The following is a 25215-nucleotide window of genomic DNA, read 5'->3' as shown; positions in this document are numbered from 1 at the left end:
TTGAATGTGCTACCTAAAAAATAAAAAATACACTTAACGGAATATAATGAAATGTCTATAAATTGTAAATTTGAGAAATACAACAACCAATTTGGCTAAATTTTTTTCTCAGCAATCAAATTGAATTTTAACCTTTTTTTTTTATTATTAGTTAACAAGAAGGCAACTGCAGGGTCCTCAATACTGCTTTCTTACTCTCTACTAAAGCTAATGCAAAAGCTTGTATAAATTCCATTTTCGCTCTCTTTTTGGTGACCAGTCCAGAAAAATGAGTTCAAATTGGTTGCATCGTGAAAGAAAAGGAGAGAACAAATTTAGTAGGATATCATTTATGCAAGAAAGAAGTGAAGTTTCTATTCTACTATCAAAATTGCAAGTTCTTATTTATGAACTCCTCCGGGATCACAATCTCATCAATCCTGGCTTATCTGCCACTGACAACAAAGCTTTCACACTGTGAATCTTAACCCTTTCTTTCTACACCCAACCAGAAAATAAGAAAAAAAAATTGTTGCTGCATGCATTGCCAATGACAGCACCGGAGCTACGTTGATAGACGTGTGTCTGCCAGCGACAGCTAACACGTGTAGTAAGTATGATCTACAAAGAAGATAAGAGGAATCAATTAGCAATAAAGTGCTAGAGAAACATCCAAAATTAAGATTTCATCATGCAACAGATTTTTTAATTTTTTCTCTTGGGAGAGTGAGGGGGGCGCACCATTGCTGGACCTTCCTGAACTCTGTAAGGACAGGGTATATGTTCTCAAAGGCCTTATATGTGTCTTCTCTTACCTAAGACATCAAATTAAACAAAACATTATCAAATCTCCATTTGCAAATGCAATAGAAAATAAACTAGACAGTGGACAAGAAAAAAAGCAAATCACCTTTGCACCCGTAATAACAATTTTCCCCGACACAAATATAAGAAGAACAATCTTCGGCTGCTTCATGCGATATATCAGCCCTGGAAAAAGTTCCGGCTCATACTGCACCAATATAACAAAAAATAAAGGATCACAACAGAATTTTTAAACCTGTTAGGTCTATCCATTTAGTCAAATTTTAAAATGCAAGGATCTGTTTGATCCCAATGATTCATGTATTGGCCACATACATTTTCCTATCATAATGTTGTTTCAAAGTAAGGCTTGTGTCTAGGATTCATATATAGTAGTCCTTGTGTTGGTTGAATGTATGTATGGATTCATTGTATATCTGGGAGGGAGTCATGAAAAAATTTAGTAGTCAGGCTAGTAAAGCTTCATAAGTAGGCTTGTCAACCTTTATTTTGGAACATGAAAGAACTTGCAGAATTTTCCAGCAAGCATTTGTTTATCCCTACGATGTGTGATGCCTAAGTCTCCTACTGGGGTGATGATGGTAAAATTATCCATTTAGTCAAAATTTCTCCTCTCGTCCATGAACTTCCCTGTTGCACTTTAACCTACCAACAATTTACAGCTATCGTAAATCACACAAATATCGACTGGAGAGGGGACACACATAAATCTCATTGATTATAAGCACCTAAAATGCAAAATGTCCACATGCAACGATAATAATCTCATAAACTTGATCATAAAATATAAACACCTAACGTGCCAACCATAGACTAAGATGATCATCCCAAGAGTAGAAACGACATGGACATCAGATCATGAAAAAAATTTAACATCAACAGACAAGAATTATGAAAGAGAAAACAAAAATAATACACGCAAAAAGAAAAGCTTAAAAATCACATCAAGTACTGACATGAAATACAAAAGCCTGGAACAGATAGTCTTCACTTACACTTGAAAAGGCACCATGAGAGTATGCAAGACCCTCAAGTCTTATAGGGAATTTAACATCACAGGAGCCAACAATATTTTGAATCTTGAAATCCTGATACTCATAAAAGCACGTATTAACAAATAATATAAAATATAAAATATAAAGGACTTGCTCTCAATGGTATTACACGAGAGAGAGAGAGAGAGAGAGAGAGAGACCTTAAACGAAGCACTAAATCCAAGCTTTTGGATGATTCGGGCATACTGGGAACCAAAAATATCAAAACAGATGAAAGAAATTCATCAGTATGCCCTTGCAACCTTCTAAAGATTCACTAATCTAACTAAATAATTATGTAAAGGATATCATCAATGATCACTCCCACTCCTGATTGTGACCAGTAACAAAGGAAAAATTATTTCAGTCACAAACTCACAGCACTTGAGGTTGATACTAAATTTTTTTAAGTAAACAAGGATAAAATAAAAGTCCAATGTCACTCTACTCCTGCCTTAAAATGCCTAAAAACGCATCAAAATGTATGAAAAATCCCATATATATAGAACTACGTTTTTTATAATAGTAACAATCTGTGAGAGCGTGTAACATCTACCTTCCTTGCTGCCAGTTTTGATTGCTGTTCACTTTTCGCACCTGTGCATACCTGAAGTACCAGAGAGATTAAATATCTTAAAAAGTGGCAAAAAAGGTATAATGGTCAAATTTTAAATTATAAACAAGGCAGGAGGGGAAAGGGAGGGGGGCTTATCACGTTCAAGAGCCCATGAGAAATGCAGTAGTCAACTAGAATTGCACGAGTAAATTTTTGAAAGCCAGTTTTGGCAGCAGAAGTGGAGGGTGCAAAAACATTATCTTATGAAATTATTGACCTACCACCCATGACTTATGGTAGTTCCAATAAAAGAGACTGAAAACATAATTTTAAACTGTAACAACTAATTCAATGCCAATTCTACTATGTACACATGCCATTTGAAATGAAACGCATAAAAGGATAACTCCATCTCCAAATATATCTTGTCATCTTGAGCATCAAAAGTTGTCAATTTAAGCTTCAAGATATTGTAAATTTTAGACAAAACATGCAGTCCAGATGACCATAACCAATATCAGACATACACTTCAACTTAGACTTAATAACCAAAATTAGCTGATGACAAAAACAGTAAATTATGGCAAAGAAAAAGGCAAAATACATTACTGACACTTACATGACAATTGACAAGGTCATGTATGTGGGGTTCCAAACACATGTCAACAAATACATAATCATGTCTGAATTGTACCCCAATAGCCATGTCCACGGATAATAGCACAATCAATTGGATTATGATATCAAACACATCAAGTACGATAAACTGTTCTTTCAGATCTCACATGGCAGCAAAGATTTAAAGAACAAAGGCATTTACCACCAATGGTGGGACTGAACAGGAGCCTGAGAGATTCAAATGTATACCAGCTCCAAAAATTTTATAGAAACAAATTAGGAACAGCTGAAAAGAAATCATGCTGTTGTCAGCAATTGGAATAGCAGAAATTTGTGGAGAGCTCACCATCTTCCCAGAGGCAAATATCAACGCTGTAGTTTTTGGTTCCCTTATTCTCATAATAACAGCGGCAAAACGCTGCAAGAACATTCAATAAAAAATAAGTTATTATTCAATTCTCCTAAATGTCTAAAGCACCAGAAAATAAATCATGGTCTGTTATTGACACAATTTAAGTCATACCGAGATGGATCCGTGTGTTTGTTCCAGGGGGATGTGAGAGAGAGCGAGCGAGTTCAACAGAAATTCAACCAATTTTATAAGATGCTAAGGAATCACTGAATGCTCGACATTAAAGAAATAGTGATAGGATTATTAGCACATCTGTTTAGTTTGCTATTAATTATGTTTTTTTTCTCTTCATATAAACTGGTCCCTTTTATTACAACAAATACTTATTGGCTGGGAGGACTTGGGAGGCATACGTATGAAAAGCAGCGTGAAAGGAGTACAAGTGTCAACTTTTACTGGTTTCCAATACTTTCTACCCACATGAAAAGCAACGACATCAAAGTTTCGGTGAATGTCAGAGGCTAAAAAAAGAGTGAACTACCAACACTCAACTGTCAATACGCTACAGAAATGAATTATACACAAACTCTTGCATACCTTGGGGTTGTATTCTGCGTTCCGAGCTTGCAACGCAATTTGCTTGAGATCCAGCCGGCAACCCAAGTAAACCGTAGATACGATATTCCTACAAACACAACCAGAACAGAAGGAATTAATAAGCTTCATTATTGAGCATAAAATACTCCAGATTATAAGAATAATGTGTTAATAAAAAGTAAAAGAAAATAATTGAATATTAATAATTCCACTACAAACAAACCATAAGAGATGAACACTTGTTGACAATTCCGCACATTCTATAGCAAAGACATTTTAATAACATTTCTTCATATCTTTGTGCTAATAGCACAAAGTTTTGCATGACCCAAACATACATATCGAATAAATGGATAGCATGGACCAACAAAGGGCACAAAACCCATATAAGCTTGTTTTTTAGTAGCGAAGTTCTACCACAGATGCAGTACATTTGGCATCAAAACAAGTTCCATCACACAATAGAGATATAGCTCACAGAAGGGAGGCCTATAGGATAGATTAAAATGTCTTGATATTATGCATGCGAAAAGTACAGAGGCATTGAAAACTGGTAGGCGACTAGGAAGGACAAAAAACTTTATCCACCAAGCCAGTCTGGAGAGACTCCAGGTACGGAAACCTGGTGGACTTCATCACTAAGCTTGGCCGGAAAACTAAAAACAAAAATACTCTTTCCATGTAAATCAGTTTTGAGAACAAGTTCGAGCCACAGCTTCGTTTACAATAACAGAGAGCACTATCTAATGAAATCTTTCATTGGCAGATAGAATTCAATTCCCACAAGATTTAGATAAAACAGAAAACCAAAGTTCATATAAATTGGGGAAAAATTCGACTTCAACCACAAAAGTTGGAAAATTTTCAATCCTTTTAAAACACAAAAAGCATCTTAGGGATGCAAATGAATCAGTATAAACTAAAAAATTTCATCTTCCTTCCGCTTTGGGAGACCACTGTAACCCCATCAACCTACAAACCGATAGTCCTAGAATAAACCCATGAACCAATTAGATCTAAACAGGCCCACTACGCAGTACTCAACTCAGGAGCCTTGTACATGATGAAGATGGTTTTCTTTTCTTTTGCCAAAAAATGATGAAGACGGTTCAATAAAACAGAATTAGAAACTTCAAATGCAAGAGGGCAGAGAAAGACTTACTGAAGAGTGGGAACAATACCAGAGGGGTGAATGGAAAGATCCACAGGTTGGTTCTCTTCGAATCCACCTTGTTCCTCCATTCCCTGTATCCCACCTTCAAGACTTCGGCGATTTTCCAAATATAGTATAATAAAGAAGAAAATATATATATGTTTTAAGTGTTCTTCTGTTTCTGCTACAAATCCTGTAACTTTGTTTTTCTGGGTTCCGGGAAATTATTCCTTATAATCGTCCTCAATCAGATCCAGAGCTTTCGGTAATCTAGGGTTCCAAAAGGATTTAAGAAAACAGAAGAATTGAGAAAATAAACTCGGAGAAAGTTCGCGGGAAAATTGGAATTTGGGGGGGGAGATTTTCAAATAAGGGTGTGTTTTATAGGTATTGATGGAAGAAATTGTAAGCGATCGTGGATTTTGTTTGGGGTCGGGTCTGGTCTGAGAGAAGGCAAATGCGATTTTATGCGGGTGGTGAGGAGGTCCTTTCCCTTTTGTTGTCTGGCTTGGCTTTGACGTTTTGGCTTTTGTCTATTATACATATATATAGAGAGAGAGAGAGAGAGAGAGAGAGAGAGGGGCTGATTCTTATGTAACCGGTAATCCTTGCAATTACCGGATACTGCCGGTTTATCATGTGCTTTTCTTCGGAAAAATAATATACGGTTAATTGTTGTGTTCCTAGAACTATACTATGTTTTGCATTGTTGTCCTCAAATCCCAGTAATAGTTACAGCCATCTATTAGGTTGCGCGCGTAGAAAACACCCTAAACCCACGTCTCACTTTTTTAAGGACATTTTCTAAGGAGAAAAGCAATAACGTACTAAACTTTCACAAACTGTACATATGTTACAATTCGAACAGAGAACCTTTCTTGAGGGAGCAATTGCTCCCAAACACTACATTCGTGAGACCACGTGTCACTTAGATTTGAAAAAATTGAAAACCACCCCAGAAATTCTTGTGAATTACACACGACATTGTCTTCGATTATAAATCTCTAACCAATGTGTGCAAAAATGTTTATCAATGCTTTTAATATTTATCAATAACCCTGTTAATTTGTTAATAACTTCTCAACAATTTATCAATAACGTATCAAGGGCTTGTTTGGTAGGGAGGACTACACTAAACTAGAAAAATGCCTACATTTCATGTGCATTGAAAGCATATTATGTTGCCTAACTTGGAGAAAGGATGAAGACTATCTATAAGAGGTTGATGATTAAAATTATCCCTCATAACAAACGAGCCAATAGTTTATTGATAATTCATGCTATTTGTTTAGACCTCAAACTTCATGTGGTCAAAGTATGAAATACAAGTGTTTTCACTTGAATGAAGAGGAGATTTGGTTCCTTAATTGTATGACACTTATGTTGGAATAAGAGTAAGAACGAGAGTAGTCTTCTATGTATTTGATAAGTCTTTTTCTTTGTACTTGGAAGCAGTCACACTTTTTACATAAATTCAAGCCTATTTATAGGAAGTTTCACAAGATATTCCTCAAACCGGTCATCTCAGCTTAGAGCTGAGCTGTTTATGTCACATTAGGCAGTCCTGTCAGGTGGTGGATGGTCCTCTTCTTAAGATGGCTTTACGCGTTTTACTTGGGAGCGAGAGTGAGTAGAGTGGCCTATTACAAACGATTGGAGTCCCATCTGGTCAAGGGATGGGTTAGGTGGTTTACATGTGGTATTGGAGAGTACAAGAGGGATATTTTGAGAGGAGGTGAACCCTCCTTTGTCAGGGGAGGTCTTGTGGTCGACGTGGCTGACTAGTAGCCTTTCGTCATGTTTTCCTGGATGGTACTGAGGCCGAGGTAGTATGGTCGGGAACCGAGCCGATATGCATAGTTGGCAGTTATAGGGGACTAGATGGTCACTTTTTCCACGTGGCTAGCGAGGTCCACGTGTTATGTTCTCATTGGGTAGATGGGCTCGGTTTATACCAAGCGTCAACAAGTCCCACAACTTTCTAGGCAAGTCTCCTTGGGTGGGAAGTTGCTTCTGCCCTTTGGGTCTGCCTAATGAGATTTTTCGTGCCCGAGCTATTTGGTGAGTACTCCGAGCGGTAGGTCTGGATGTGAAGGCTCGGGTTGGGTAGTCCCCCAACTCCCCAAGAAAATAGTACTTTACCTAAGGCAAGTAAAATGGTTTGGATAGGTGTCAAATGCTCGAGTGTTGTGCAATTATTGCAGGCGTGATGATGAGGCGTCTGGGAAGATGAAACAAGTGTGACGTCTAGTTTGCGTCTATTGAGAGAAACGATGAGAGCCACACGTGATAACGATCCAGGAAGGGGCATTTAGTTAGGGCAGATGATTAAGACGATCGACAAGAGTGCCACATATAGAAGCTTTTTGGGAGGAATTTTATTTCAGCCATTTTGAGCTTTCAAAAACTCTAAGTTCGAGTGCAAAAGCAAAGAGATCGTGTTGCAGCCAGTTGGCTAAGTGCGATGGGAGAGAGAGGAAGAAAAATGGGGCTTGTTCGTGCAAAGACGTCGTGGCAGCCATGTCAGAGTTTCTCTCTCTAGGTTTCTTTGTTATTGTCTTTGGGACGGGAGGGAAAGAGGCTGAGTGCGATGGGAGAGAGAGGAAGAAAAAGGGGGCTTGTTCGTGCAAAGACGTCGTGGCAGCCATGTCAGAGCTTCTCTCTCTAGTTTTCTTTGTTATTGTCTTTGGGACGGGAGGGAGAGAGAAAAGAAGGAAAAATTAGTGAGCACGGCTGAGAAAAAGGAAGGACACAGTAGGTCCAACAGGGGTAGTGTGAATTTTAAGGATTTGGATGATGCCTAGGATCGGTTGAGGGATAGGCAGCCAATGAGGCTGGGGGTGGGTGCCAAGGCAGTTCCCTATGTAGTGGAAGTTATGGGTTAATCGGATGAGGTGGAAGTGAGGGAGGCCGAGGTGGAGTGAGTGGCGAAGGCGTCATTAGATGACGAGGACGACCTTGAAGGGCATCTGGATGCCGAGGTAGAGTGTTCGGAACATAGGGAGGCGGAGGACCCCAAGCACCCTGTGGTCGACTTGGATGGAATTCCTCCGAGGGTGAGCACAGCTAGGGGCTCAAGGGAGCTGACGTGCTCGTATAGATACGGGATGCCTATTCACCCGTATTTTTATAAAGCAAGGGAGTGGTCGATAGACACTGTGCGGATCCGTATGACACACATGATTTTGGATAAAAAAAGCTGGCGGGATTATGAATTGCCTAAAGACATAATATTCACGCTTCCGCAAGAGGGTGATAAGCCGAGTAGACCGCTAAGGTGCTGGGTTACTTTACACTGGGAGATGTTCAAAAATAGGTTGCATCCGCCCCTGCACCCCTTTGTTCAGAAGTGGATGGCATTCCTCGAAGTTGCCCGATGAACTCAAACCTAGGACCCCTTTGTCATCTTCAAATGGAGGATGTGAAGCAATTCTAGGACTCAACTGAAGGGTCGAGTCTGGCGGGGGAGATGCAACACTAGGGTGGGCTGGACTTGCTTGAAAAAAATCCAAAAATGCTATTCGGAGTTTGCGTTCAACTTGGAGGACCTCTTCCCAGACAAGGAAGATGTTGAGCAGGTGGAGAAGGGTCAAGGTGATAATTTGCCCGAGAGCATGCCATGGATAGAGATGTCAAGGTTGTAGGGCATGGGGCGGAGACAAAGAAAGTGTAAGAAGTGTTTTTTTTTTTTTGGTTATATCCAATCGGCTCAAGAGGAGCATTGTGTTTGAACATAATTTTTTTTTTTTTGTGGATATTTTTTAAGTGTTCTTAAGTAATATTATTTTGGTTTCAATTATTAAGTTTGATTGGTTGTTTTCAATTGTATAATCTTTGAATTGTGTTTGAGTTGTGAATTGGTCATGTGTGTGGAGTAACGTTTAAGCGTAGCTAATTAGATAAAAACACACATATATATAAAGGATAAATAAAGAAGAGACAATGGACTAGGGCGGACTCGAGCTAAAGAGCTCGTGTCATGGAAAACCCATTTAGGAGTAGTATTGGTGGAGGTGCTCGGCGTTCCACAGGTGTGGGAGTGCTTTGTCGAAGAGCGTAGTAAGGGTATAAGTGTCAGGGCGAACGATGGCGACTACTCGGTAGGGGCCTTCCTAGTTGTCACCGAGTGTTCCGGCTAAGCGGTCCTTGGTGGCAAGTAGTACGGCACGTAGGACAAGGTCACTGGAGTGAAAGGTCCAAGATCGAACCTTCGCATTATAGTAGCATGCGATTCTTTACTGATACGTGGTGAGGTTCATCTCGGCCTGAGCCTATTTTTCTTCTATTAAGTCAAGGTCGAGAGTGAGTTGTTGAGTGCTCTTCTGAAGGTCGTAATGCTCGACGCGGTGAGTTGGTAGGCCAATATCCACTTGTATTATGGCTTCATATCCGAAGGCCAGGGAGAAAGGAGTCTCACCGGTCGATGTGCGCTATGTGGATCGATAGGCCCACTGGACCTCAAGTAAGCGCTCAACCCAGTCTCTTTTTTTGGGTCCCACTTTCTTTTTGAAGGTACGCTTGATGATCTTGTTGATGGCATCGACTTGACCATTGACTTGGGGGTGCGTTGGTGGCGAAAAACGGAGAGAGATGTTAAAATTTAAGCAAAATTCTCGGAACCGATCGTTGTTGAATTGGCGACCATTGTCAATGACAATTACCCGGGGTAATCCGAAACGATAGAGGATATTCTTCCAAATAAAACTACGAATGCGTGCCTCGGTGATGGCAGCGAAGGGCTCTACCTCAACGCATTTAGTGAAATAGTCTATTGCGAATATGGCGAATGTTATCTGGCCTTTTCCTTCGGGCAATGGGCCGATCGGGTTGAGTGGATTGGGCGAACGACCATGGGCATGCCATGGTGGCGTTGGCTCTAGTGGCTGATGGATGAGGTTAGAAAAGAGTTGACATTGTCGGCACTTCTCAACGATGAATTGGGCGTCATTTTTTAAGGAAGGCTAAAAATATACCCGACGAATGATTTTGGCAACCATGGTCCTGGATGCCGAATGGACCCCACAAACGCTTTCGTGGACCTCACGAAGGACCTCGCGCCCCGCCTTAGGTGTTATGCATTGTAGGTAGGAGAGGGAAAATGTAACATCCCGACCCAATTTTAATTATTCATTTAAATTAATTATTTTATTTTATTACGAAATTTCAATTTTGCCCTTGTGGATAGGGTTATTTTGGTTATTTTTTAATCCGGAGGGATGTTAGAGAAATGAATGATACAATTACATAGATCGCGTCGATACGAGTTCGTAGACAAGTTGTGGGCTTAGATCGGATTTGCAACGAAAAAGTTACGAGCTACGGAAGCCCAATGGCATAACTGTAAATAATTCAAAGTATGATTTTTTAAAACCTAGTTTTCTCTCTCTGTGTGCGCAGACCCCCTTCCCGGTGTTTGTACAGCCGCGGCTTTTGCCACTACCGCCGCCACCGTCCACCTCCGGCCACAAGGCGGTACAAAAGGACCGCATCCACCTCCTTTCTCCATCCCACCCCTCCGCCGCCTCAACCGATCAGTTTTTCTCAATTTTCGACGCTCATTCTAGCGATTCTGGCCACCAATTTCTTCGATCTAGGTATGCTTTTTCATCCTATCAATGTGTTCTAGCTGATGGTTGGGTTGATTAGGATCGACTTTGTGTTTTGGAACTTGATTTATCGCTTGAAGCTTGGCCAATTTTCGGCTCGTGTTTCTGGCAAGTTATGGTCACTTTTTAGCCATGGTCCAACAACAAAACTTGCTCCACTCATTGTCCTGGTCTCGTAGGTATATGTATTGTTGGGTGTTTTGAGAATTTTCTAATCACATGAATTTCTCAAGACACCCACACGCTGTCGGAGCGTGTGACGGAGCGTGGGCACCTGTTTCGGTGACCCATTTGGTCCTAAAATGATCCTCATATCATCCCATGTACGGCGGTATACTCGGATTTGAATTTGGTTATCATTTAATTGTTGATTGGATTTACCCATATTAGGCGTTATCCAGGTTCGATATGTTTGGATCATTAGATCAACTCTATTTTCAAATATGTTGTTCTAGGCACCTTTAGGATCGTGTAGGTATTCGCGAATCGAGAATCGGAGTCTAGGATGCTTCAATTCAATTATTCAAAGATTAGGTTAAAAAAGTAACCGTTTGATCGTGTGATCGTGAGGGATCTGACCGTTCAATTTGGACCAAACTTGCAGGACGTGTTCAGTAAACTTTGTTGAATCTGTAGAAACTTTCGGATCAGAAATCAGAGTCGTGGCCCCCGTGGGCTCGGTTGACCAAAAACAAGATGTTTGACCATCTGTTGACCACGGGCCTTTTGGGACCATCTCATCTTTTGGGAAGGTACCAAAATGGCTTTGGGATATTACTAAAGTTGTTTGCCAATGATAAATACGTAGGATTTTGAATGGTGGTTATGGCGTATTGTTGAAAACTTGGACTTGTTTTGATGTAGTGATATTGATAGGAATCTAATTGTCTGGTAATGAGTATTTTGGTTAAGGAGGTTATGAAATCGGGCTATCGGTTCGGTTTCGGCCTTTACTGTGTGACACGAGACTCTCCGTTTATATATATCGTTATTATTAATATTTTATTTTTAATATTATTATTAATATCATTTTATTTAGATGATTGTTATTATAATTCACTTATGGCTTGATAGAGGGGGTATGGTGTTAGTAAGGATATAATTAAATGTCGATTATATGTTTACACTCAAATATATGTCTATGTGTTTAGGTCATGGGTACATTGGATATTGATGCGGGTTTTCAAAGGGTTGTCTTGGAAAGTGAATAATAAGGGTTATGAATTCTGGTTTGCTGAATAGTATATTATACGTATGTGGAATTGATTTGAGAATGGATGCTGAAAGTTATGGGTGATCTAATTCAAGCTAGTGAATTTTTAGGATGGAATATGTGATTATCATCATTATTATTATTATTATTATTATTATTATGTGGTGGTGGCGGCGGCAGCTGAATCCTGCGTTGGTTTCGTGGGTTGAGGTGGATGGATGTGGTGGGTATGGGGCAGGGAGTATTGGGAGGGGGAGGTGTCGAAGGAGAGAGAGGAACGGAGGGGTCGAAGGAGAGAGAGGAACGAGGGGTCTATACTTGCATGTTTTTCTAAGAAAATTTTCTCGAACTTGAGCAACAACGAAAGTAAACCGTCCGCAAGGTCAAATTGTGCAATGTAAAAAAACGCTTATGTCACGCAAGGTATTAATTCCGCCAAAATTTTCGCCACCTTGCACCACGACAAAAGTAAACCATCATGCAAGGTAGTAATTCCGCAAAAATTTTCGTCAACTTGAGCGACGTAAAACTATACTAGCGTGGCGCAAACACTAAACCCTAAACCCTCGAAAATTATAACAGTACGCGACATAGGATGCCTAGGCGTCACTCAAAGTTATGTTGCACGACGCAGGAAGACTTGGCGTCGCTCAAAGTTAGGTTGTGCGACGAAACGTTACGTCCAACAACATTTTGTGTGACGTATGATTTATTGGCGTCACGCAAAGTTTTTATTTTTATTTTTAAAGAATGATTTTCTGGCATTGTGACGTATGATTATATGTATAGTTACTAGTTCTAATTTGATACAAATTTATATTTTTTGGGAATTGGTTGGAATGTGTTCTTATCTATTAATAGGTTTTTGGTTCACACGACCTAGTGCGGCGAATGCTTGTCAAAAAGCATTTGTAACTAATCGTGTCGGGGAGTTTGATTTATTATTAGGAAATTTGGGTTTTTATTGGATACCGGGTAGTTTGGATTTCTGGATTTGTTTGAGATATTTAATAACTTGGTTTATAATAATTAGGTTAATTTTTTATACATGTGTATATATATATATATACATATACTGCACATATACTCAGTGGCGGATCCACAGAGACGCAAGGAGGTGCACTGCACCTCCCCTTACTGAAAAAGCCATGGAAGAAGTTGGAAATTGCCCCTCTGCTGGTGTGCCCGCCATGTGCTCGTCCTAATGCCTCAAAGATGTTTTTTTTCTTTGCAGCGCTAACAGTGCGACCTTTTTTGTTAAAAAAAAGCTGCAGCAAAAGCGTCGTTTTGGATGAGTTTTGAAAAAAAAAACAACGTAGTGAAGTAAAAGCCTTACCTTCTATGGAAGACGATCGTCCAATCCAAGTTTAGAAGCCTTAAACCCTTACTACCATCCACTGTTCAAATGTGATTACTAATTAATCAACTAGGAATTAGAAATTTGGATTGAGAGGGCTCGATTGTATTAGAATTTTGGATTTAGAGGGCTCGATTGTATTCGAATTCTAGATTGAGAGGGCTCAGTGTTCTCGCAGCAATCTCTGCACTAATTTGCTGATATCATATAAATTTCTAAATAAAAAATACAAATATCTTGTTTTTACTTTTCTTGTTCAACAAAGGCAAAGCAAACCCATCAACAGCAATGTCTAGTTTTGTTTTTCTTCTTCAGTAGCAAAAGGCTCTTCGGATTTATTATTTATTTAATTTAAGGCTTTTCGGATTTTTCTTTTAAGTCTACAAGGGGCACACTGTAGTCTTTGAATGGTCTTAGGAGTTTTTCTAAATGTTATTTTTATTTTTATTTTTCTGATTTAGCTCTCTGTATTTGTATGATCAATAGCAAACTTAAACAGAAAGAGACTATGCACAACTCGAGGTATGATAAATTATGATTCATTTATTTAATTGAGAATTTGATATGCATTTTGATTAGATTAATTGAAATTGATTTTTGATTGATTTTGATTAGATTAATTGGTATTGATTTTGGTTAGATTAAGAGCATCTGAAATAGTTTTTTTTTTTAGAGCTTTTACCCTTTTAAATATTACACCTTCTCTGAAAAATTTCTGAATCTACCACTGCATATACTATATATATATACATATACTAGACATATATTATTATTACACATATACTATATATATATATACATATACTACACATGTATACTATATATACACATATACTACACATATATATACATATATTACACATATACATAAACTACACATATATTATTATTATTATTATTACATACACATATACTATAATGTACATATATACACATATATATTATAATATACATATACTGATGCGATGATAATTAAATTCGTCGCACAAAATTACAACTTTGTGCTACGAGAATGGCGGTCGTCGCGCGAAATTAAACTTTACTCGATGAGAACTGTAGTCGTCGTGTGAAAATTTCGTGCGACGATAAGTAAAGTGGTCGTGCAAAATTGCAACTTTAAGCGACAAGAATGAATTCGTCGCTCAAAATTACAACTATGCGCGAGTTAGAAGCGCCCACATGTGTGATGATCTGCAGGGCCCCCAAATTTTAAGGGCCTCCAAATGTTTTTAAAAGCCCAGCAAGATATTATGTATTTTTTTATTCCAAAAATATTATTATGATTTCCTGACCTTTGGGGGCCTTTAAATGTTTTTAAAAGCCCAACCCAGCAATATATTATATTTTTTTTATTCCAAAAATATTATTATTATTTCCTAACGGGCATATATTTGTTCCTTCTTGATTCTTCCATCTTCCGTCCAAAACACGCAATCTTCTGTACTCTTTGGCAAGTCAGAAGGCGTGCTGTGTGCATCTCTGCTCTCTCTCTCTCTCTCTCTCTCTCTCTCTCTCTCTCTCTATCTATCTCTCTATCTCTCTCTCTCATATTAGAATTTAGCCATCATATCATTGCAAGAAGAAACCTAAAAAATCATGTGAATCTCTATCCCTAATTTTTCAATGCTTTTCATATATTATTTTTGTAATTATTTTAACAGACTTTTTGTTTTGTGAACATTAGCTGAAGTGAAACAGTCAAAATCAATGAAAGCTGCAAAAATCAGGTTCTATTGTCTTCTTTTTCTGTTATGATGTGTGTTATTTTGCTATATTAGAAAAATGTTTAAAAGAAAACACTCATCTGGATATAGAAAGCGCCAAGAAAAGAGAAGAGTTGAAGAATTAACTCAATCTCAGAGAGGTGCTCTTGATAAATTCATTATTAAAGAACCACAAGGTTTAGTTGAAAATCTTGAAAATGTAGGTCATGATGAACAGGCTAATGAAAATGTGGAAAACTTAGGTCATGCTCATGTTGAAAATGATAATGTAATCAATGAGGAGGAACAACCAAGTCAATCTATTCCTTTAGATATTTATGATCCTAGGACTTGGGATGGTCTAGATTCAAAATCAAGAGATGAATTATTGGCGAATGGTCCAAGAAGAGATCTATCAATTGAGAAGGGACCTAGTGATAAATTTTCTAGACATTTCTCCTCAACGTTTTACACTCATTATATATCAAATGGAGATAAGTATGATAGGGAATGGCTGGTGTATTCCAAGCATTTGGATAAGGTGTTTTGCTTTTGTTGCAAGTTTTTTAATAAGAGCCCAAAAATAAACTCATTAGCTAATGAGGGGTTTAATGATTGGGTACACCTTAGTGTGAGACTTAAAGAACATGAAACAAGTGGTGAGCACATGATTAACATGAACACTTGGATTGATTTGCAAATGAGAATGCAAAAAAATGTTACAATTGATAAACATGTTCAACAGCTTATTAATAAAGAGAAAGAACATTGGAAGGGTGTATTAATAAGAATAATAGTTGCTATAACATATATTGGCAAGTATAACTTGGCATTTCGTGGAAAGAATGAGAGGATTCATGAAGATAGCAATGGAAATTTTTTGGTTTAATTGAAATGATAGCGAAATGGGATCCAATCATGAAAGAACACTTGAGACAGATTGATGATAAAGAAATTTATCATCATTATCCTAGTCCAAGGATCCAAAATGAGCTGATTGCAAGGTTAGCAAATGAAATCAAAAGTGCAATCATTCAAAAAATTAAAAAAGCAAAGTATTTTTCTGTTATTCTTGACTGTACACCTGATATAAGTCATCAAGAACAAATGTCCTTGATATTGAGATGTGTGGATGTTTCTACACATCTAATAAAAGTACAAGAATTCTTTTTGGAATTCTTACAAGTTCATGATACATCAGAAGAAGGACTCTTGGAAGAATTACAAAATGTGTTCAAAGATCTTAAACTTAATATTGATCATGTGAGAGGACAATGATATGATAATGGATCCAATATGAAAGGGAAAAACCAAGGTGTACAAAGAAGACTATTAGATCTAAATCCTAGAGCTTTGTACACACCATGTGCTTGTCATTGTCTTAACTTGACACTTTGTGATATTGCGGACTCTTGTAGGAAAGCACATGATTTTTTTGGTGTGATACAATATATTTATAACTTGTTTTCTCATTCCACAAAGCGTTGGAAAATTTTAAAAGATGATGTAAAGGGTTTAACTCTTAAACCATTGTTTAACATTTTATAGTAAAGGGTGTAGTTTTTTTGTATGTAAACGAAAATTGAATAGATGTTAGTATGTGAAAATAGACAAAGGATGATCTTGATTCTATTAGTGAGTTCTAATGTAATTGATTCCACATAATGATTTCAGTTTAATTTATGATTTATGAATTTTAAAATTTGAAAAATTGTTATTTTACTTATACATATAGGGCCTCATCAGCTTTCTTCGCACAGGGCCTCCATATCCAATGGACCGGCTCTGTGCGCGACGAGACTAAAGTCGTCACGGAAGTATTTGGCGCCAAATAAATATTTAGGTCATATTGTTTCTCATTTTCATTTTTTTTCCTTTTTATTTTGCTAAGGGAATGTTAAGGTTTGTTTCTCAATTTTCCTTTTTTTAAAATGTTCTCTAAAAACAATTTTAAAAAATATTACCAATTGGATATATTTATTTAACAATGTTTTATAGCTCAATTTATTTAACAATGTTTCATTTCTCCACATATATAAGGTTTGAATATAACAAGTACATATATTCAAACAAGCATATTTGCCAAAATCTTTACACTAACATAATTAAATTACAAAAAATTTCATTTACTATGTTTTACATGGCAAGTCGAAATAAATTGCATTATTCATCATCTGAACTATAATAACTTTCGTTATTGTCGCGATCATCACTTTCGGTCTCCTAATCCTCCTCCTTTATAACTACATCATCATCGTTGCTCGGGCCCACTGCAATATCGTATCGCGGAAAATCGCCGAGGTCAATTGTAATTGACTGAATCGGTATCTCGATTGAAGACACTCCTTGTATCTGAAATGGTTCTTGTATAACATTTGTATCTCGAAGTGTTTCCGCATCGTTTTCCATTGAAGATTATAAACGTTGGTCAGCGATGTTGTCGATGTCGTTGTCAGTTGGGTCTAGTTTTGGTATAGCATACACGTTCCTCTGATCCATCTTCTGAACAACTTTCCAACCGCTCCCAGCTTTAGGGTCATCTAGATACACAATCTGTATTGCCATGTTTGCCAAAATGTAAGGGTCGTCATCATACCAAGTTCGGTTAATGTTCACAGATAGTAAGCCATGGTCGATTTTAACACTTCCCTGCTTATTTGGGTTTGTATCAAACCATCAACACTTAAACATGATCACTTGGTATTGGTCTTTGTAAAGCAATTGCACGACAATTGTGAGTTTGCCATAGAAATCAATGTTCGTACTTTCGCCTCCACCTAGGACATGGACACCGCTATTTTGCGTACACTTGTCATCTCGTACAGTCCCTAAAAACTTGACGCCGTTAACATAGCAACCCGAGAACAATTTAGCCCGATTCGGGCCGAATGCCAAGTTATATAACTCTTCACTGTAAGTGGGGGAATTAGATAATTTCAACTTATTCACCTAATATTATACAAAAACATTCAAATGTAAGTTTGAGAAAATTAAATACTATAATATATATGTCAAATACAAAATACTTATAACTTACATATTCCAAAAACCATTGTGGAAACAATTCACGGTGTTTCTTAGCATACAAATGTGATGGATGTTTTTGCTTCATCATCTCTTCATGCTCATCTAAGTATGTCATTATCTCATCACAATTGTTCAATACGAACCAATGCGCTACCTCCATGTCATTTCTGAAAAACAACTCTCCTCGTGCAGGATCTCCAAAGGGTCGTGCTTTGGCCAAAAACAAAAAGTTTCTCATTTCTTACACCTCTGTCATTATTGTGCTGAGGACGATTGAAAGCCGTCTCCACATCTTTTAAATACATTCCACAGAAAGTAAGCGATTCATATTGAACCAAAGCCTCTATAATTGATCCTTCGAGCTTCACCCTGTTGCGTACAGTTTTTTTTAGCTCTCCGAGAAGCTTGCCAAAATAAAACCATATGATACAAATTAGCAAGCGTAGGATAAGGATGCATAAACAAATTATGAGTATTATATACCTTTCTATTGGATACATCCAGCGATAGTTGACAGGACCAGCAAGCAATGCCTCTTCTGGCAAGTGAACCATCATGTGGATCATACTTGTGAAGAAAGCTAGAGGGAATATCATCTCAAACTTGCATAGGATTTGGAAAATGTTATGGCGCAACTAATTAATGTCTGTCTTTCACAACGTTTTTGCCGTCAGTTGGGAAAAAAATATGAACAACAGCATGATTGGTTTCACTACATCTTCCGGCGGTAGGTATTGACTACCCACAGGAAGTAGGTATTGCATAAACACATGGCCGTCATGGCTCTTTAGTCCAGCAAATTTACCCCCGTCAACATTTACGCAACGCGCGATATTAGAAGCATACTAATCGGGAAACTTTACAGACGATACAAACTTTAGAAAATCTTTTTTGTCATTCAGTTTCATGGAAAAAAAATGCAAGATCCCTTTTGGCTTTATCACTATCCCTGTTCATCCATAAACCTCTTCGTATGCCCATTCTTTCCAAATCAAGATGAGCTTTGATCGTGTCATTTATCTTGCCCTCGATATCTATAATCGTGCTCATCAATATGTCAAAGACAATTTTCTCAACATGCACAACTTCGAGATTGTGCCTCAATTTTATTTTTGACCAATATGGGAGCTAAAAAAATATAGACTTGTGCGTCCAGTTCAAATGTGTAGAAGGTCTGGTCCGACTAACTGTTTTCCCAAACGGAACAAAATCCAAACAATTAAGTTGTTCCAATATCTCATGACCGGAACATTCTCTAGGTCCAAGGCGACGCTCTGTGTTCCCGTCGAACTCTTTACCCTTTTTCCACCACTCGTGGTCTCATGGCATCCATCTCCGATGACCAAGATAACAAACTTTTCTAGCATGCCAACCAGAAATTACAGCTTCCTTGCATACAGGGCATGCCGTATAACCATTTGTGCTCCACCCAGAAACTATTGCATGTGCGGGAGAATCATTCACAATCCACATAACTGTTGCTCGCAAAAGTGAACATCTTCCCAGTAGATTTATCTTACATGCACACACCGTTTGTCCATAAATCCTTGAGCTCATCAACCAACGGCCTTAAGTAAATATTGATTGACCTACCAAGATCTTCAGTTATCAAAACAATCATCATAATGTATTCTTTTTTCATGCATTTCCAAGGCGGCAAATTATATGGGAATACAAAAATCGGCCAAGTGCTGTAGTGTTGGTTTAGAACACCGAACGAATGGAATCCGTCAATGGCAAGTCTCAATCTAACATTTCGGGGATCAGCAACAAACTCAGAGAACGTTCGATAGAACTCTTTCCATGCCTCCCCATCTACAGGATGCCGCATCACATCGTCATCTACTCATTTTTCCTTATGCTATCTCATGTTTGTGGTAGTATGCGTCGACATATACAATCGCTGCAACCTAGGTTTCAAGGGCATATAATGCATGACTTTTTGTGGGATCTTTCTCATTATATTATGAGATGTCATTTTGAACATCGACTCATTGCATATAAGGCATGGATCCAATATTTCATACTCTTTGTAGAATAACATGCAATTGTAGAATTTTTTCATAACCTAATCCAAGACCATTCAACACCTTTTGCATGTGTCTGTGGTCTTTCGGCAAACAATTGTCCGTCGGAAGCATTCTCTTGGAAACCCACAAAAAGTAATCGAAACACAGGTTCGACATACGATACTTTATTTTTCCATTCATTAGCTCCACAATGGCCGTGGGAATGGAAAAGCTCTCACACCCCAGGTATAACTCTTGGTTGACATTTTTTAACAGTTTTTCATATTGTTCGAACTCTGCACTATCCATTGGTGTAGGCACGTCATGTTCTCATTCCTGATTGATGTTGGTCGATGCAAATGGAAAAGCATCATCTATAATATCCATGACTTGTTCACTCTTGTGGCCCCTAAAGACGAAGCATTATCTAATTGTTCCTCGTGATGATTCCAAGTGCTATATGTCTCAATCATTCCATTCCTTACTAAATGAAATCGAACATTTTCAATTGTCTCCTACAATATGTTGTTACGGTTCCTACAAGGACACTAGATTCTAGTTGCACCTGGGTTGTGTGTACGTGCAAAGTCAATAAAATCCTCGATTCCATCCAAGTATTCGTCTATGCATCTATTCGGGTATTGTATCCACCTCATGCTCATAATTCCTAGAACAGCAATCACAACACAACAATCACAACAACTTCTTACAAAATCATAATGTCACCTTATGCCTCCGGTAAGGGCCTTATCCCATTCGGGAACTCATAGTCATGTCACGTAATGGGACAATTCAAGAATTAATTGGACCGCACTCATGCTTTACGCATCCATGCACGAAATCCAACTAATCTCGAACAAGAAACTAAGTTCATTGAAATTAACTTCGTACATCACAACACATTGTGCTACATCACGCACAATTTAACAGCATAATATAAATATAATTTCACAAAACAATATAAACATAACAAACAAAGTTTAACATAATGTAATTAAAATATAAAACGAAGAAAATACCTTCTTAATCGTTCTCCACCAATTGCTAATCACAAATAATATCCCTATAGACAACGACATTAATGGCATTAGTATGAATTTACATTAATACTTTTAAACTAACGACAAAAAATACTTACCCAATGAATATGATTGCCTCTACAACAGCTGAATACATATTATATATTTCACGAAGGCTTTTGCGCTACAAAACTTTGCAGATTGCCTCTGCAACAGCTGAATACATATTATATATTTCACGAAGGCTTTTGTGTGACGAAAGGGGGTTTCATCGCACAAACTTGCGTCGCGCAAAAACTCATTTCCGTCACACAATCGGTCATTTTCGTCGCGTTGGTATGTGCCAACATCCTACTTTACGTGACGAGAGAAACTTCATCGCTCAACTAATTATCGTCGAGCTAGTGCTCCTTTTTCGTCACGCTGGTATGTGCCCACATACTGCTTTACGTGAGGAAATAGCATTCGTCGCGCAACTAATTGTCGTCGCTCAAATACTCCTTTTTCGTCACGCAAGTTTTTTGCCACAAATAAAATATCCCCGTGTTTTCTTGCGCGACGATAACGTATTTTGTCGCACTAAGTATTCTTTTGCGAAGATATGTATTGTCGCGCAAGTGTTTGGCGCCAAATAATATCACTCTGCGTTTTCCTTGCAAACTTTACGTGACGATAATGCGTATTGCCGCGCTAAGTTTTCTTTCACGACGATACATTTCATCGAGCAAGTTTTTGACGCCAAATAAAATGACCCCGCATTTTTCCTGCTAACGCGACGATAACCAGTGTTGTCATGCTAAGCAATCATGCACGACGATATGTGTCGTCGCGCATGTTTAGAGATAGTTTGTGCTACACATGCGTTTTTTCGTCGCACAAGGATTTCTTGTGCGACGAATAACTGTTTGTCGCGCAAAATCTCATCGCGTAAAGGCTGAAATGCAGTAGTGTATTGCTCTTGTCATTAATGATGGTTGATCTAGCAAGGTATTTGATCGGGATCGTTCGCTTGATCTCCCCGTTGAGGGCAGAGGCTAACTTGGCTAGAGCATCAACTCGACCATTCTGGCTCCAGTGGATTTGAGAGATGGCAAATGTGGTATTAAAAAAATGATGCTTGACGCTGTGCTTTTATCAGATAGGCCTGCATAACCTTTCCCTTAACCTGGTAAGTGTTATTGACCTAGTTGATGATAAGCGTCGAGTCGCTGAGCCGATCAGTTGTTTGGATCCAAGATCATGGGTGAGGCATATCCCTGCGAGTAGGGCCTCGTACTCGGCCACATTATGGTGACCTTCAATTGAAAACGGAGAGCGTATTCCATCTCGGTTCCTTTTGGAGAGGTAAGTACGATCCCAACACCACTCCCACGTAGGTTGGAAGCATCATCGACGTTTAGGGTCCATTTGATGAGGGCTCCTTTCATTCATGGGGAATGGATGAGGGCTTGTCTGCATGTTTCGTCGGTAATAAGCATGATTGGTGTGAATTCTGAGTCGATATGGAATTCACTCAACTCAATAGACCATTTGATGCGGTTTCCAGAGACCTCTAGTCGATAGAGGACTTGTTGGAGGGGTTGATTGGTGAGAACCGAGATGGGGTGGACCTCTGGTCAAAAGGGGACTTGTCAGAAGTATGGATGCAGACGTCGAGCGAAACTACTAAAGCCAGGGTAGCGTGTCTCGGCCTCTATGAGTGCTCGGCTTATATAGTACACGGCTCGTTATGTAGTATCGATCTCTCAGACGAGGAACAAACTGATAGCGGAGGAGGAGAGATATAGGTAAATGAATAAGGTCTCACCAGGTTCCGGTTTAGAGAGGATATGAGCGGCTCCCATGTGCTCCTTTAAGCTCCGAAAAGCATCGTCGTATTCTTCTGTCTACTGGATATGCCCTTGTAAGCCTCGTATAGCCTTGAAGAATGGTAAGCATTGATCGGTGGATTACAAGATGAATTGGTTGAGGACAGCAACGCGCCCTGTCAGACTCTATACTTTTCTTTCGTGTTTGGGAGGGGTCATTTCAACCAATGCTCGGAGCTTTTAGGGGTTGGCCTCGATCCCCAGCTGGCTAACTCTGAATCCCAGGAATTTTCCTGACTCCACACCAAACACGCATTTGGCGGGGTTCAACCGCATCTTGTATTGTCGGAGGATTATGAACATTTCAACGAGGCGATCGATATGTTGGTCGGCAGTGAGACTCATGACAAGCATGTCGTCTACATACACTTCGATAGACCAATTGATGTATTAGTAAACATCCGATTTACCAATCATCGGTATGTGGCACCTGCATTTTTAAGTCCAAAGGGCATAACCTTATAGCAGTATAGCCCTAGATTAGTAATAAACGTGGTGTCCTCTTCATCGGCAACGTCCATGCGAATTTGGTTGTGTCCTGAGTAGGCATCCAAAAAATTAAGGAGGGCGAAGATCGTGGTGGTGTCAACTAGAGATCGAATCTGGGGAGGGGGAAACTGTCTTTGGGATAAGCCTTATTGAGATCCGTGAAGTATATGCACAGCCTGCACTTCTCCGGTGTTTTTTCTACCATAATCACGTTTGATACCCACTTTGGGTAGTCCAGTTCGAGGATGAAGCCGATCCTAATGAGCTTGTGGGTCCTCTTGACCTTACCAAGACTATCCCACACGCTTCCCATTTTCCCTCTCGATTATAGCCTTCATGGCTGCTCAAAGGTCCCACTCCTGAATGGGAATGGAATAGGGTTCGTCTGGCGTCTAGCCATCATGCTCGGCAACACACTTCTTTCTTTTACGTAATGTAATCCAAAGTTGCAAAACCATCTCTTTTGCTGAATAGGAATGGAATGGTGTTCGTCGGTTCATCTGGCGTCTAGCCGTCATTCTCTTTTGCTGATAAAAATTTTAACTGCAGATGTATCATGCCTGACAATCTTTTATTTCCCTTTGCAAAATAAACTACAGCACTGTTGTCATTCCACAACTATATTGGTCTCTGTATGGATTCCATAACTCTCAATACTGACATAAAATTCTTAAGCCACATTGCTATTGAAGTAACTTCATAAACTGCTAAGAATTCAGCTTGCATAGTTGAGGTTGATATATATTTTTGTTTGACACTTTTCCATGCCACTGCTCCTCCTGCAAACAAGAACACAGCACATGATGTACACTTTTGAGTATTCAAACAACCAGCAAAATCTGCATCAGCATATCCTTCAAGTTTTAATTCTTCAACTCTTTGATAAACTAGTTTGTAATCTTTAGTTCTCTGCAAATATCTTAATACCTTCTTGCCTGCTACCTAATGTGCTTGGCCTGGATTAGATTGAAACCTTCCAAGAACACTTATGCAAAAAGCAAGGTCCAGTCTCGTACAAACTTGCACATACATCAAGCTTCCTACAAGTGAAGAATAGGGCTTGTCCTGCATTTCCAACTTCTCTTGCTTAGTTTTAAGAGATTGTTCACAACTCAGTTTATCACCTTTTGAGAATGGAACATCACAACCTGTGCAGTTCTCCATGTTGAATCTTTTAAGTACCCTTTCTATATATCTTTTTTGTGATAGACCAAGTAATCCCCTTTCTCAGTCTCTACTTATTTCAATTCCCAAAACATAGTTTGCTTCACCTAAATCACTCATCTCAAAATAGTTTGACAACATTCTCTTAGTGTCATGTAATAATGACAAATTGCTGCTTGCTAAGAGAATATCATCGACATAGAGGAGCATGAAAATGTAATGTCTTCCATGAAATTTGAGATAAATGCATTCATCTAAGGGATTATCAATGAAACCTTGAGACTTCACAACTTCATCAAACTTCAAATACCACTGCCTTGAAGATTATTTTAATCCATATATTGATTTCTGTAACCTACAAACCAAATTTTCTTCCCTTTTTTGAATGAAACCATCTGGTTGCTTCATATAGATTTCTTCAATAAGGTTTCCATTCAAAAATGCAGTCTTAAAGTCCATTTGATGAAGATGCAAATCAAAATGTGCCACTAATGCCATTATGACCCTTAAAGAATCTTTAGTTGAAATAGGTGAGAATGTTTCATTATAATCCACTCCTTCTTGTTGTGTGAACCCATTTGCTACCAAACGTGCCTTATATCTGTCTATTTGTCCCTTTGAGTTTCTTTTGGTCTTGTAAACCCAT

The 25215-nt window shown here is 38.6% G+C and overlaps 1 protein-coding gene and 1 pseudogene across 1 annotated transcript; one reads left to right on the top strand and one right to left on the bottom strand.

Annotated features, from left to right (window-relative positions):
* Positions 1-350: 350 nt before the first annotated feature.
* On the bottom strand, positions 351-5641 carry LOC103338982 (TATA-box-binding protein 1-like). The gene is made up of 9 exons (XM_008242261.3): positions 5124-5641; positions 3962-4049; positions 3359-3430; positions 2395-2445; positions 2000-2044; positions 1800-1892; positions 890-991; positions 721-794; positions 351-600 (listed from the first exon to the last, which is right to left on the bottom strand). Coding segments are annotated over exons 1-9 (606 nt in total). The 5' UTR covers positions 5204-5641; the 3' UTR covers positions 351-599.
* Positions 5642-15014: 9373 nt separating this feature from the next.
* LOC103338998 (uncharacterized) lies at positions 15015-16541 on the top strand (annotated as a pseudogene).
* The last annotated feature ends 8674 nt before the right edge of the window (positions 16542-25215 follow it).

The sequence above is a fragment of the Prunus mume genome, linkage group LG8 (assembly GCF_029339155.1).
Source record: "Prunus mume cultivar Tortuosa linkage group LG8, ASM2933915v1, whole genome shotgun sequence".
Classification (NCBI taxonomy): Eukaryota; Viridiplantae; Streptophyta; class Magnoliopsida; order Rosales; family Rosaceae; genus Prunus; species Prunus mume.
The sequence above is the reverse complement of the archived record's forward strand: the minus strand, read 5'-3'. Positions and strand labels throughout refer to the sequence as shown.